We start from the raw sequence: 12,522 nt of genomic DNA, 5'->3' as shown, positions 1-12,522 counted from the left end.
GTGCCATAAAGGAAGGACACAACGTTTCCAGGGTGAGGCACACCACTTCCTGTTAGGCTATTATGTCTTCCAGTAACAAGTTAGGTAACTATTTTATTATTCTTTATATATCAGCTAATTCATTGCAGGTAGTATAAAGCTTTAAGTATTTCATTACGTATTTAAGAGGATGTGTTTTCAGTTAGCCAAAGCTATTATCCTATCTTATATTAAAGTATCTTTATTATGATAAGTATGAATCCTTAGAGATTACATATAATTATTTGATACCGAACAGAAAGTTGTAATTTGTGGTCCGGTAAAATCAAAACATCGTTTTCCATCGGAAAATATGGTCCCTCTAATACAGTCATAATCAAAAACGTTTCGACCTCTGAGCCCAAAAAATGCATGAGAGAAATCATGGCATGTATTCAACATGCAACTGCTCCTCAGTAATAAAAGCTAAAGCATTCAAACTTCAAATAAAAGATTATATATATGTTTATTATTGAAATATAGAAAAAAATAAAAGATCAATATTTTGTATGACCTCCTTTGGCCTCAATTACAGCCTGGCATCGATGCTGCATGCTTCCGGCCAAAGTTGACGAAAGTCCGAGACCTATCCTTCGCCACTCTCGTTGCATTACAACCTTCAGATCTTCAACATTGTTAATACTGGCCCTCTCGTCACTCATGCGCCTCTGGAGAGCCCACCAGAGATGCTCGATGGGGTTGAGATCCGGGCTTTGAGCGGGCCAGTAGTCAAAACCTCGGATCTCATGGCTATCTTTCCACCATCTCGAGTACGACCCAGTATGACAGCTGGCGTTGTCCTCTTGGAACACGAAGCTCCTGTTTTGTTCCCGCGAAAGATTTTGGAACCAAGGGAGGAAGTTCTGAGCCAAAGTGTTCACGTATTGGTCTTGGTTTACGTTACCATCTAGGAACACCAAAGGGCCAAAACCACCGGCCCAGAAACAGCTCCAGATCATCACACTACCCTTTCCCCACTTGGTTCCTTCGATGATATTTTCTTCCTTGAACCTTTCACCGACTTTCCTGATAGCTCTAGCTCCTCCATCATTACCCTCAACTGTGAACCGTGATTCATCTGACCACACTACACCTCTCCACTGGTCATCTGTCCAATTCACATGCTCACGGGCCCATTCCAGCCTTCTTTTCTTGTGGCTTTCGGTTAAAGTTGGCTTGTGAGCTGCGATATATGATCCGAAGCCCAAACGCTTCAGACAACTGATTATTGTCTTTCTGCAGACAAATACCTCAATGTTCTTTAAGGAAGCCCTTAGCCTAGAAAATGAGGCAAAGGGGTCCTTACGAACTATTTGAACAAGGTGTCTTTCTGTCCTCTCGTCAATCTTTCTAGGTCGTCCGGACCCTTTTCTTGGCTCGGGCGATCCTGTCTCGTCCACTCTCTTAATGATGTACTTGACAGTTGACAGACTCATGCCAACCACCAATGAAATCTGGGTCGCCCCGTAATTTGCTAAATGCATGTACATGATGCATCCGTATTTATAGGGATTGGCCTTTTCATATGATCCGTGGGTGTTTTCTGATGAATTTACGTCTTGCATGTTGGATTTGATTAATAATATTGGGAGAAAACAATGTTTTTATTTTTATTTTTTCGATTTTTTTTAGGCATTTTTTGCGGGGGTCGAAACGTTTTTGATTGTGAGTGTATTAGCGAACTTTTAAAGGTTAATCTCCTTTTATTAGTTATGAAAGTGTTTTTGAGAATAGTGAAAATCATACTTGCTTGTATATAAGAGTGTAGTATGTGAAATAGAAGGAGTTTAATGAGAATGCGAAAGACAAATGCTCTTATTTATACTGAGTGGGTATCAACTTTTGAAAAATACCATTGTACATAGATACTTAAGTCCGATAGCACCATATCTCTTCAGACATATAATAATATTCGTCTAAAATTAACAATATCAGAAAAAAGATTCCTGGGACTTATACATGTGTGTAGTATGCTCCAAGAATTAATACTATACGAGCATGGATGAGGTTATCGTATAGAGCTTGGCATAGAAGACTTTGATAAATTGCACCAAAACTTGCGACACTTATCGGCTATCAAGGCTGGAATATGTCTTGAGATTAACTTTTCGGTTCCATTGGACAGAATCCCAAACACGACACCGGCTTTTACGCTGACATCCCTAAATATAAATTCAAAGCAATACGAAAACAAGACCTAAACTGGCAATAGAAATTGGAATGAATGGAATCCTTTGTGGCTGTACTATTTTGGATACAAGTATCCGAATTTGCGTCCTCTGAAGCTAGAAGTCATCGACATAAGTGGTGACCCTATGACTTCAGACCAGAGGCAAACGATCATATCTCGTCTTCAATCTAATCCAAACGCATTCCAACACCTGGAAACATTCAATCTCACAGATTACAGATTTTTTGAGCATTCTGATTCTGCTTTATGGAAAGTGCTTTGTCTATTAAGAGTTCCTTTTAAGCATTTGACATTAAATACAACAACAAGAGGAAAAGTAGACGACTCATACTCAATTTATGCCAACAGAATTTTACAAGAATTTTCTAAAACATTCCAGAGACTCTCGGTTATAGGGTTTATATATAATGCTAGGGGTCAAGGTCCAACTATCGAACTATCCTCTTACTATCCGCTTTTGACGAATCTTTGCATAAATGGCAGCAATGTGTTTCTTGATCTAGATGATTTATTGGGAAAATGTGTAGCCCTCAAACAACTAAAAGTTGGTGGTAAAAAATTGCTCATTAATTCAGACACAATAACCAAGAAGTCAAAGCCGCAGCATCATGGACTGAAGGTTTTGACGCTAGAGAAATGTTCTGCAGATGCTAAAGTATTTAACCACATCTCTTTCAGGTATAGAAGTTTAAAACATATGACTTTGAATACTCTGCACGTCATGGGACCTATTTGTGAAAAAGCTGGATGCTTGTTACTTGATATGGCACAGATTCTCTCAAATACTTTGTGCATCGACCAGCTTTATTACAGCACAGAATATGGAGAATTTGGTATAAAATGTAACATCTGTCGGACACTCCTGTCTCAATTATACGATGCTCCATTATCAGACGAAAAAAAAAGTGATAAATTCAAAATACTTTATTGTAGAATTTCACAATATTGATTGGCTAAACACATACGAGTACTATTGGTCTTCCGGGATATATCGCCGCAAAGCTACAAAGCTTTCAAATAAAGGAGCCAAAATTGCATATGAATACTATCAAAACTTTCAGTCCAAAAAAATCGGTCAAACTTTAAATCATGGCCGCTTGTGTTATGGAGGGAACCCAGAGATAGGCTATAAATACAAACTTTACAGAGGATATGGTGAATTGAGACTTGGAAAGATTAAAGACGTTAATATTATATGTGTATCAGATGATAATGAGTGATAGGTAAGAGGCTGTATAATAGGGGAGGGGACTTGAAAAATAAAAATAAAAATAGCACTACGAAAAAAAGGAGTGATCCCGAGGGCGATTTGGAAAAAAATATAAGCATTTTTTAAAACCGCCCTCTGAATCGACTCTTTTTTCCCCCTTAGTGCGTTGGTAGCCTCAATATGAAATTATTAGCAGCTTGTCTGTAGTGTAATGCGCGCCTCTTGTATAACTGATAGTCATAATATAACTATAATATTTTTTGAATTATTAATATGTTTTATAAGAAGAATCTGGTTTATATAAAATAGGGTGTAACCTGGGTTCAAAGGGGTTTGTTACCGAATGATAAGCTATTAGATTTGAATGGTTTTATTATCTTTAATTTCTGTACTGGGTTGAAGAATTTGGGAAAAGGCGTTTTGGATTGACTTCAAAAAGATGGTGGGGTAAAAGTGGGATATATATATAAAAGAGAGAAAAAGTAGTGCTTAATTGATAAATTTCCACTTTAAAACGTACTTTATACCCTAGAAAACTTGCAGCAATCTCGCTAAAATCGGCTTTTTTTCCCTATAGTGTAATGCAGCTTGACACAACCATACAATGTGTCTTGCACACCTCAACTGGTATTTGTTTCCATTCTTTATTAGTGGCTATGTCTAATTCATTAAGAGTTTTTGGGCCAGGTACTTTTGCCCTTATTGCTCGATACAAATATCTCCAGGTACTCCCAGTAGGACTGAGATTTTGGCTATTTGATGGTCATGTCACTATTAGCACATTATTAGTATTATTATTTTTTAGATATTAATTAGTATTGAATTATGACAAAGAGTATTTTCGTTGTAGATAAGTATACCATCGTATATTTTATGATATAGTTAGAAATGAGAGGTGTTTCCTTTCAAATAGACATTTACACCCATATTTGTTAAGATTGCTCATTACTGTCTTTCGATGGGCTAATCTCCTACCCACATCCAACAAACAGGATCTAGTGTCAATTCACTTTTTTTTTGTATGAGGAAAATCACTACCAAATATAAAGTTTTTTCTTGCTGACCAGCTTATTTATTGATTTAAGGACCAAAGCTTTATTGGGTTCCTATTTTCTTCTAAAGGTTCCAGACATTTACACCAGAACTTCTTTTTTTTGTGCATTAATATTATAGTAGACAATAATTTATAGTCAGCGTTTGATTTGGTGTATAGTAATATATATATATATATGAATTTCCCAACCATATCATTAAATTGAGCACTGACTACATTGTTTTGATATTCCTTTTTAAATTTGTAGAAACACACAGTGAATATGTGTTTGAGAACAGACCATAAGCTAATATAAACCTTGTTCTTATATTATATATATATATATGTGTGTGTGGGTGAATGTATGTGAATGTGAATATATGTGTACATTCGTACATTTGTGATAATCTCTTGTATTCTACCATATTAAAAAAAAAACGATACCTGAATCAAGATCTGATTCTAATTGTCAAGTACAAAATGGTACTTTAGAGTGATTATCTATCTGTAATATTATACTAACTTTTTATAGATATTATACTATCTCTATCTCTCTCATACATGTACTCACATACAAGCATACTCAAACTCACGCAAGTACACTCATACATACTCTCGCACTTATGTATACATGCACACATGCACAAAGAGAAGAAGAGCAATTATAGCAAATATGTATATATATAAAAGTGAGCTGTTTTTACCGGAACTAATCCTTTTTCTATATTCCAATGACAGTCTTTGTCCCACCAGATTTCACCTCAATTTCTATACCCATTGATCTTAAAATCTTTGTTTCAACTATAATAATATTAATAAATGAATATCATCTTCATATGCAAATTTGAATGTCTGGTATTTTTTTTACTATTATTATTACTACTATATGTATACACTTACTGCAAGTTTGAATCTTGTTCTTCCTTATTTCTTCATTTTGACTTTAAGTTTGTTTCAAATTGTGTAATTATTAATGAAATTCAATGAAATTCTACATATATTGTCTTGATCTTTCTGCTTTGGGGATGTAGCCTTTTTTTTTTCCTTTTCTTCTAAAGCACATACTTTAGATTCAACCTTACACACACATATATATAGTCCCTTTTTTTTAAAGAAAATAAAAAAGCTGTGTATTGTTACTTCCCTGTTTCGTTTGATGCTCCGAGATTTTCTTTATATGTATAAACATGTATTTTGTTTTGCGTTTTGTTTTATGTATTTATATATATATATATATATCTTACAAAACTACACATGCTTGTCGGTTTGTTTTTCCGGAGTAAAGAGTTATATGTACATGTATAAGATTAAATTCCAAATAAAAAAAGCAAAGGATAAGGAGAGATAAAAGGAGAGAGAAGATATATATACGTATGAATTCACTTATTAACAATTGTCAAGATCTACAGTACACTTCAATTGGTAGACAAAAGAATATATTAAATAAATGCTAATGAAAATGAAAAGGAAAATGATCATTCTAAGCACTGTGACAATTAATGTATCATCCTTGACTCCAGAGATCCGGGTTCTCTTTTTACATTGAATGATAAAAAGATCGAAGGAATTCTGTTTGTCAAAAAAATCGAGAAATAATTAACAATTTTCCCACACACACATATATACACATTTCTGAATATATATATAAGATAAAAAAAAGTTCCTATTGGTTGTTACAATTCCTTAGGGTACATGGCAATTCGACTCACATTAAATCGATATCCACCAATTGGTTAAGTGATTACAATTGAATATTTACATAGGAGAACTATCAGCTATCAATAAAAAGAATGAGAGAAAGATAGAAAAAAGCCAAAAATGTTATGTTTTCAATTGCTTTATTATTGATAGACATACTGATTGGTAGGATACCTGACAAATTGGCCAATAGATTAATTGATAAGTCGATTGCTAGATGGATAGATTGATAGACAGATTAATTGATAGGCAAAAATTAAAGGAGTATCAAAATCAAAATCAAAATGAAGAGAGAAAAATGAGAGAAAAAGTGAGTGAGTAAGAGTGATTGAGAAATCCACTGGTTTCCAGTGTTTTCTTTTTCTGTTGATTGTTTGGCGTACAAGACTTTACCCGACCAACCACAATCACAAAACATATACAAAATATAGAGATCACTTTTATACACTTAATATTACAGATTTCAAAAAGACTTTCTTTTTTTGGTTCCAAGGATGATTGTTTTAACAAATGACATGATATTTATGCCTCACACTCACACACTCATATTCACTCACTCTCTCTCTCTCTCACACACACACACACACACACATATATATATATATAGATATGTCATTTTGTTTCCCTTGTGATAATTATCACAATAATATCTTTATTATTGCTACTATTACTACTATTACTACTCCTTCTACCTCTGCTACTAATAATAATTATAGAATTGGCTATCAAATGCTCGGTAGGCATGGATTGCTGTCACACAGTCCGTGCACAAAAAAAGAAAAAGAAAAAAAAATAGGGAAATTTACAACTAAGAACAAGGAGAAAGAGAAGAATAAGAAGATAAAATATATATTTATATATGTAATGTAAGAAAAAAAGCAAAATGTTAGAGGGAAAAATAGGTAAAAAAAAAAAAATTAACGGAACATCCCGATTATTTGGATTTTTTTTTATAAATAAATATATACAACATTATCTCCATGACAATGTATATATTTTTCATTGATAAAATCTATAATTCACATAACATATTTATCTTTTTGTGTTGACTTTATAGCAACAACAAATAAAGTTAAATCCGTAGCCATGGAAACAACTTCTTGCTTTACTTTTTTTATTTTTATTTTATTTTTTTGATAGTTCAAGGGGAATATTCTATTTTTAGATCATTGCAGTTTTATTTTTCTTTTCTCTTAAAAGAACGGAAGCTCAATTCCATTCGATCCACATTTTCTTGTGTATTTGTTGCTAGATTGCTGCTAGCTCCTAATAAAGAAATAACAGTTACATCCTATTACAATCTCATTACTAACCATTTATTCAAATATATATATATAAAAGCTAATTTGTTATTTATTGCTATATATTTTGGTTTTCAATATTTGGATAAGAATTGATGATTTTGTTTCGATTAAAAGTATACAAAATTTCAAAATCAAAAGAAAGAAAGAAAAAGTCAGCTGTAAGTTGACAGGACATGACAAAGCATGGCAAGGCATAGCAAGGCATAGCAAGGCATGGATTTCCTTTTTTTTATTTGAAAAGAAAAAGAAAGGATTCGCTGTTCTTATATATTTTTTGAGTGTAACATATATTGCACACACACACGCAAAAATATTATGTTTTTTTTTGTTTCTTTTTGGGCTTGGTTCAAAAGGAAGATTGACCTGTGTGGACCAACGTGCCTCGGTGCAACCATGTTCCAAAATAATAAAAATAATAAAAAATGATGACTGGTCTAACGAAACAAATCGAATCTGGTTCACTTTTTAGTTTGCTCTTGACATATAAGTTATTCTTTAAAAAAAGATACCAAGAAGTAAAAGAAGTGTTATATATATATATATACATATATACAGATAAAGGGTATGTGTATGTGTATATTTATATAATAAATGTTTGACTTATTACACATAATGATAGTAAAGCCAGCTGTATTATCCTGTGAGTGTTCCAATGATATGTCATGCCATCTTATCACTATTGCTATTGCTATTGCTATTGCTATTAATATTACTTGCTTATTTATTTTATTCAAGTGTAAACGCAAAACGCAAAACGCAAATGTGAGTGTGAATGTGAATGTGAATGCAACTATGAATGCATATATGTATATGTATATGTATATAAATATATCAAGGGAGAATGCGGGTGTTCCGGTGCTTTGGTGAGATGCCACGATCGGTCCGGGCCGGACTATCCGTGTTATAGGAGGTGCTGGTACTACATGGCAAAATTTATATATCTACTATGTATAATTTTCTTGATAGCATACAAGATAATTACTGCTAGATTGACAGTGATTTTGATCTTGATGTTGACTTTGGAGTAATTGAAATCAATGAAAAATTATTAAGTTGAATAAGCAAAATAAATAAATCAAAATCAAAATCAAAATCAAAATCCAATTCTTGTGGTTGAATACATGCTGTAATTGAGAGACCTCAAAAAGGAGTCCAAGAATAGATATAAAAAATATAAGTGATTTTTGTTGTTTTATTGGTGTAACTATACAATGTTGAATTTCTTTCCATCTCTGTTTGGTCTGTAAATGTGTGATTTGGAATGGTACTTGAGAAAGGTGTCAAAGGCTTTAACCAATAAATTATCATCATCAAAAAATAAAATAATAAAGAAAAATAAGCTGCAAATTTGAATTACATTACCAAGATACACCAGGCATTTGTACAGTATAATTGTTTGCTGGTTTATTGAAATCATAATTACAGCAAGAATTACAAGATTACTATTATATTTTTATATATATATATATACAAGTCACAGCGAACTATTGTATAGAAATTTATATAAAAAATAAAATAATAATAAAAGAGGTAGGTCGTAGCACTCGGTTTGAGTACCCACTTTTTTATATATTTATATATAGTACTATTTATATATATATATATTTTATTTTTTTATTTATTTTTTACATAGAAGAGAAGGGCCTCGAACGCCCCTTGCTTATTTTCACTTTCACCTTCTTTTTTTTTTATTTTTATTTTTTATTTTTTATTTTCTCCTTTCAATTTCAACGTCTCCTTTTTCGTCTCTCTTTCTCTCCCCTTCTTTTTTTTTTTCTTTTTCTTAATTGTCTCGCACACACTTTACACACACACACACACACACACACACTTTAAACACTTTATACGCTTTATATTTTGGACACTTCTTTATATTACATTAAACTATATTTTGTATATTTTATATATAAAACTATTACTATTATATTCATATTTTGACGTCTCTCCTATTACACCTTTAAAAGATAGAAAACACCTTTATTATACACACGCATATTTTTTTTGAAACATAAAGTTAACAGCAAGCAAGAAGAAAGGGACATCATCAGCAACAATAGTGTATGACTGAGAACAATTTATTCCAATTTGCCCAGGTGATTACAGACATGCCGATGCACCATTCAACATCTCATCAAGAAGACACCCTTATGAGGACTCGCCTCCAGCCTCCTGTGATGCAACTCCACAGTGGACAACCTCGTTTGGCAGTTCGCAAGGTAAAGCACATACACACAAGTGTATATACATAAGGGTGACAAAAGTCGAAGAAAATGAAAGAGTGTGCCTAACGCCACCCTAGAATGCGTGTGTGATCTGCAGCATATGCTTCACTTGCTCCAAAGTAAGTACACACATATGCTTCATCTTTTTTATTATATATATATAAAACATTTTACTTTATTTGAATAGCAATATGTATATATTGCCATCAATTCTAACCATCGTTCTCTATACTTTCTATATATACACTTCTTTGTATCTGTGTTCGTGTTCGTGTTCGTGTTCGTGTGCTTGTGTTTGTGTGTTCGTGTATTTGTGCGTGTAATTTTTTTTCTGGGTCGTTTCTTGCTATTAGTATTACGGGACAGATTGTGAGTGTAATGAGATGCAACCCCGCCGAGGAAAGAACTTGCCAGAAGGAAGTCTTGATTCAAGAGCCAAAAAGCTGAATCCTCAAGACAAGGAAGACCATGATTTTACAATGGGATGGTTGTCCGAGAATGCGCATGCGATATTCCGCAAAGAAGACGGGAGTGTACAGGGTCTTCGTCATCTGTCGGAGGTGTCACTGTGCAAGGCTCACTCGAGCACGCTGTACCGGGCCAAGAAGCGGTTTGAACGCAGCAAGGCCCCGCCCTCACCCGCCGACTCGAATGGAATGGACATAACCGAGGATCACCGCCACCAACAGCAACAGCACAATCATCATCAACAGCAGCAGCAGCAGCAACAACAGCAACAGCAACAGCAACAACAGCCTACCCCTTACTTGGACCCCTATCCATATGCAGTTCACCACCAACATCCATTGGCCGAGGTAGTCAACGGTGGACTTGCTGCCAAAGTTAGAGAAATCTCTTACCAAGACAACCACTACCGTCACGAACCATCGCCTGATTTTTCATCCATGACACCCTCGACCTCTCTCAAGCGCAAGAGACTCAACAAACACATGGATCACAAACTTCACCAGTCGGCCTCTACTCCGCTCTATGCATCCTCGACCGCCTTTCTTTCTCATCACCATCCTCCCTCGCCATCTGTGTCTGTTCAACCATCTGCCAATCCGCGCTCTCCTCATCCTCATTCTCACCCTCCTCCTCTTCCTCCTACTTCCTCTACTTCTTCTCATCATCATAATCAACAACTTCAACAGCAACAACAACAGCAACAGCAACAGCAACAACCTCCTCCACCTCCACCTCCACAATCGTCATCGTCATCACATCATGACAGTTTTTCATCCCAGCTTCCACCTCTTCATTCTCGCTCGCATACTCTTGCTTCTTTACCTCAGCCTCATATATCAATCACTCCTTCTCCCTCAATGCCGTTGTCTCCCCCTCCGGCAGTCGAGACGGTTTCTCTCCGCAGTGTACCTCAGTCAGACTCGTCGCCAATGTATTACATCCGCAACCTCGCAATCACAGACGCCTTTACCTTTCGAGACCTCCTGGCTGAGCTCGACATGACAGGATCCCCTCCCGCAGGAAAACGTATCATTGTCTCCAATGCGAAAAATGACCTTGTCTTTCCTTTGGATCAGGCCATCCGGAGTGTCATTCGTCGTCCAACCACTTCCCATGTTGAACTCTGCCTTGGTTTAGCCGAGAAAACTGCTGTAGACTGGAGTACATATTCATAAAGAAGAAGAAAAATCAAAGAAAACTCTATTTTTCTATATCTCTTTCTATATTTTTTTTTCTTATGTCATCAAACAAGCTTATCCCAGCATTCCCAAAGCATACATCTCATATTATTTCTTTCTATCTCTCTATCTCTGTGTGTCTGTCCTCATTTCACTACTTCTTTACCTCTTTGTTACTTTTTTTTTATTCCCAAGCACAAATAACCATGGTATGACATACCATACCATACCATGCTCTGCTTTGCTTTGCTTTGTTTTGCTTTGCTTTCTTTTATTGTTACTACTACTATTATTATTATTATACAACATGTTCTCAAGTCTTTATTTCTTGCTCTTCTAGTTCTCATCATTGGCCTTGTAAATCACATAAAGATATATATATATATATATATGTTTGTATGTGTATATAAAAGGGAGATAGAGATAGACAGAGAGCAAGAGAAGCAACAACAGCAACAAGAAAATAATACCAATGATCTTTTTCTTATCTTATTTTCATTTCATTTTACTATATTTTTTTTTTTTGTTTTTGTTTTATTTGTTACCAATGCGATTGTGACATAAGCTAAAAGGAAAAGAAAAGAAAAAAAAAAACTCGCTTCCCCCCCCCCCCCCCCAACCTAACCTAAACCAACCTAAACCAACCCAACCCAACCCAATACCAACATCCCCAATCAAAAATAAAAATCAAAATAAAATAAAAATTATAAAATTAAAAAGGATATTCAATTCACGTTTCGATTTTTTAATTTTTTAATTTCTTTTTTAATATGAAATAAAATTAAAGCTTCTTTTGTTCTCCTTTTACATTTTACATTACTTTTTTTTTATATTATATTATATTATGTACTATATAAATATATAAACTTTACCTTATATTATCTTACATTACACTTGTTTCATTCATCGTTATCATTCACCTCCCCTCTCTTTACATAAAATATATATTTTTATACACAAACACTTTATCAGTATAATTACCAACATGGCATTCAACGCATTCAGACGCTTTATCACACCTACAGCTACACCTAACGATACTACCACTACAGAATCTACAGAATCTACAGAATCTACAACTACTTCAAGTCTAGTACCAAATGAACCAAAGATAGAGCCACCTCAGATGACCATATCTGATCCAGAAAGTACATATATACATAACTGTATTTTTTTTTAAAAAAAAATTACAAGTAACTA

General features: G+C 34.3%; 3 protein-coding genes across 3 annotated transcripts; all 3 read left to right on the top strand.

Moving 5' to 3' along the window:
• Positions 1 to 2,333: 2,333 nt before the first annotated feature.
• On the top strand, positions 2,334 to 3,429 carry PHYBLDRAFT_63793 (hypothetical protein; the record flags this gene model as incomplete). Its single annotated transcript, XM_018441183.1, has 2 exons — positions 2,334 to 3,114; positions 3,143 to 3,429. The coding sequence occupies 2 exons, from the start codon at positions 2,334 to 2,336 to the stop codon at positions 3,427 to 3,429; spliced, it is 1,068 nt and encodes a 355-aa protein (XP_018291586.1).
• A 4,447-nt stretch (positions 3,430 to 7,876) lies between these two features.
• Positions 7,877 to 8,511, top strand: PHYBLDRAFT_168889 (hypothetical protein; the record flags this gene model as incomplete). The annotated part of the gene is made up of 5 exons (XM_018435961.1): positions 7,877 to 7,969; positions 8,010 to 8,016; positions 8,074 to 8,216; positions 8,291 to 8,317; positions 8,443 to 8,511. 5 exons carry the CDS (start codon positions 7,877 to 7,879, stop codon positions 8,509 to 8,511), a joined length of 339 nt encoding a protein of 112 aa, XP_018291585.1.
• Positions 8,512 to 9,514: 1,003 nt separating this feature from the next.
• PHYBLDRAFT_145935 (hypothetical protein) lies at positions 9,515 to 11,319 on the top strand (the record flags this gene model as incomplete). The annotated part of the gene is made up of 2 exons (XM_018431562.1): positions 9,515 to 9,670; positions 10,030 to 11,319. 2 exons carry the CDS (start codon positions 9,515 to 9,517, stop codon positions 11,317 to 11,319), a joined length of 1,446 nt encoding a protein of 481 aa, XP_018291584.1.
• Between the last annotated feature and the right edge of the window lie 1,203 nt (positions 11,320 to 12,522).

Source organism: Phycomyces blakesleeanus, assembly GCF_001638985.1.
Source record: "Phycomyces blakesleeanus NRRL 1555(-) unplaced genomic scaffold PHYBLscaffold_11, whole genome shotgun sequence".
Taxonomy (NCBI): Eukaryota; Fungi; Mucoromycota; class Mucoromycetes; order Mucorales; family Phycomycetaceae; genus Phycomyces; species Phycomyces blakesleeanus.
The sequence above is the reverse complement of the archived record's forward strand: the minus strand, read 5'-3'. Positions and strand labels throughout refer to the sequence as shown.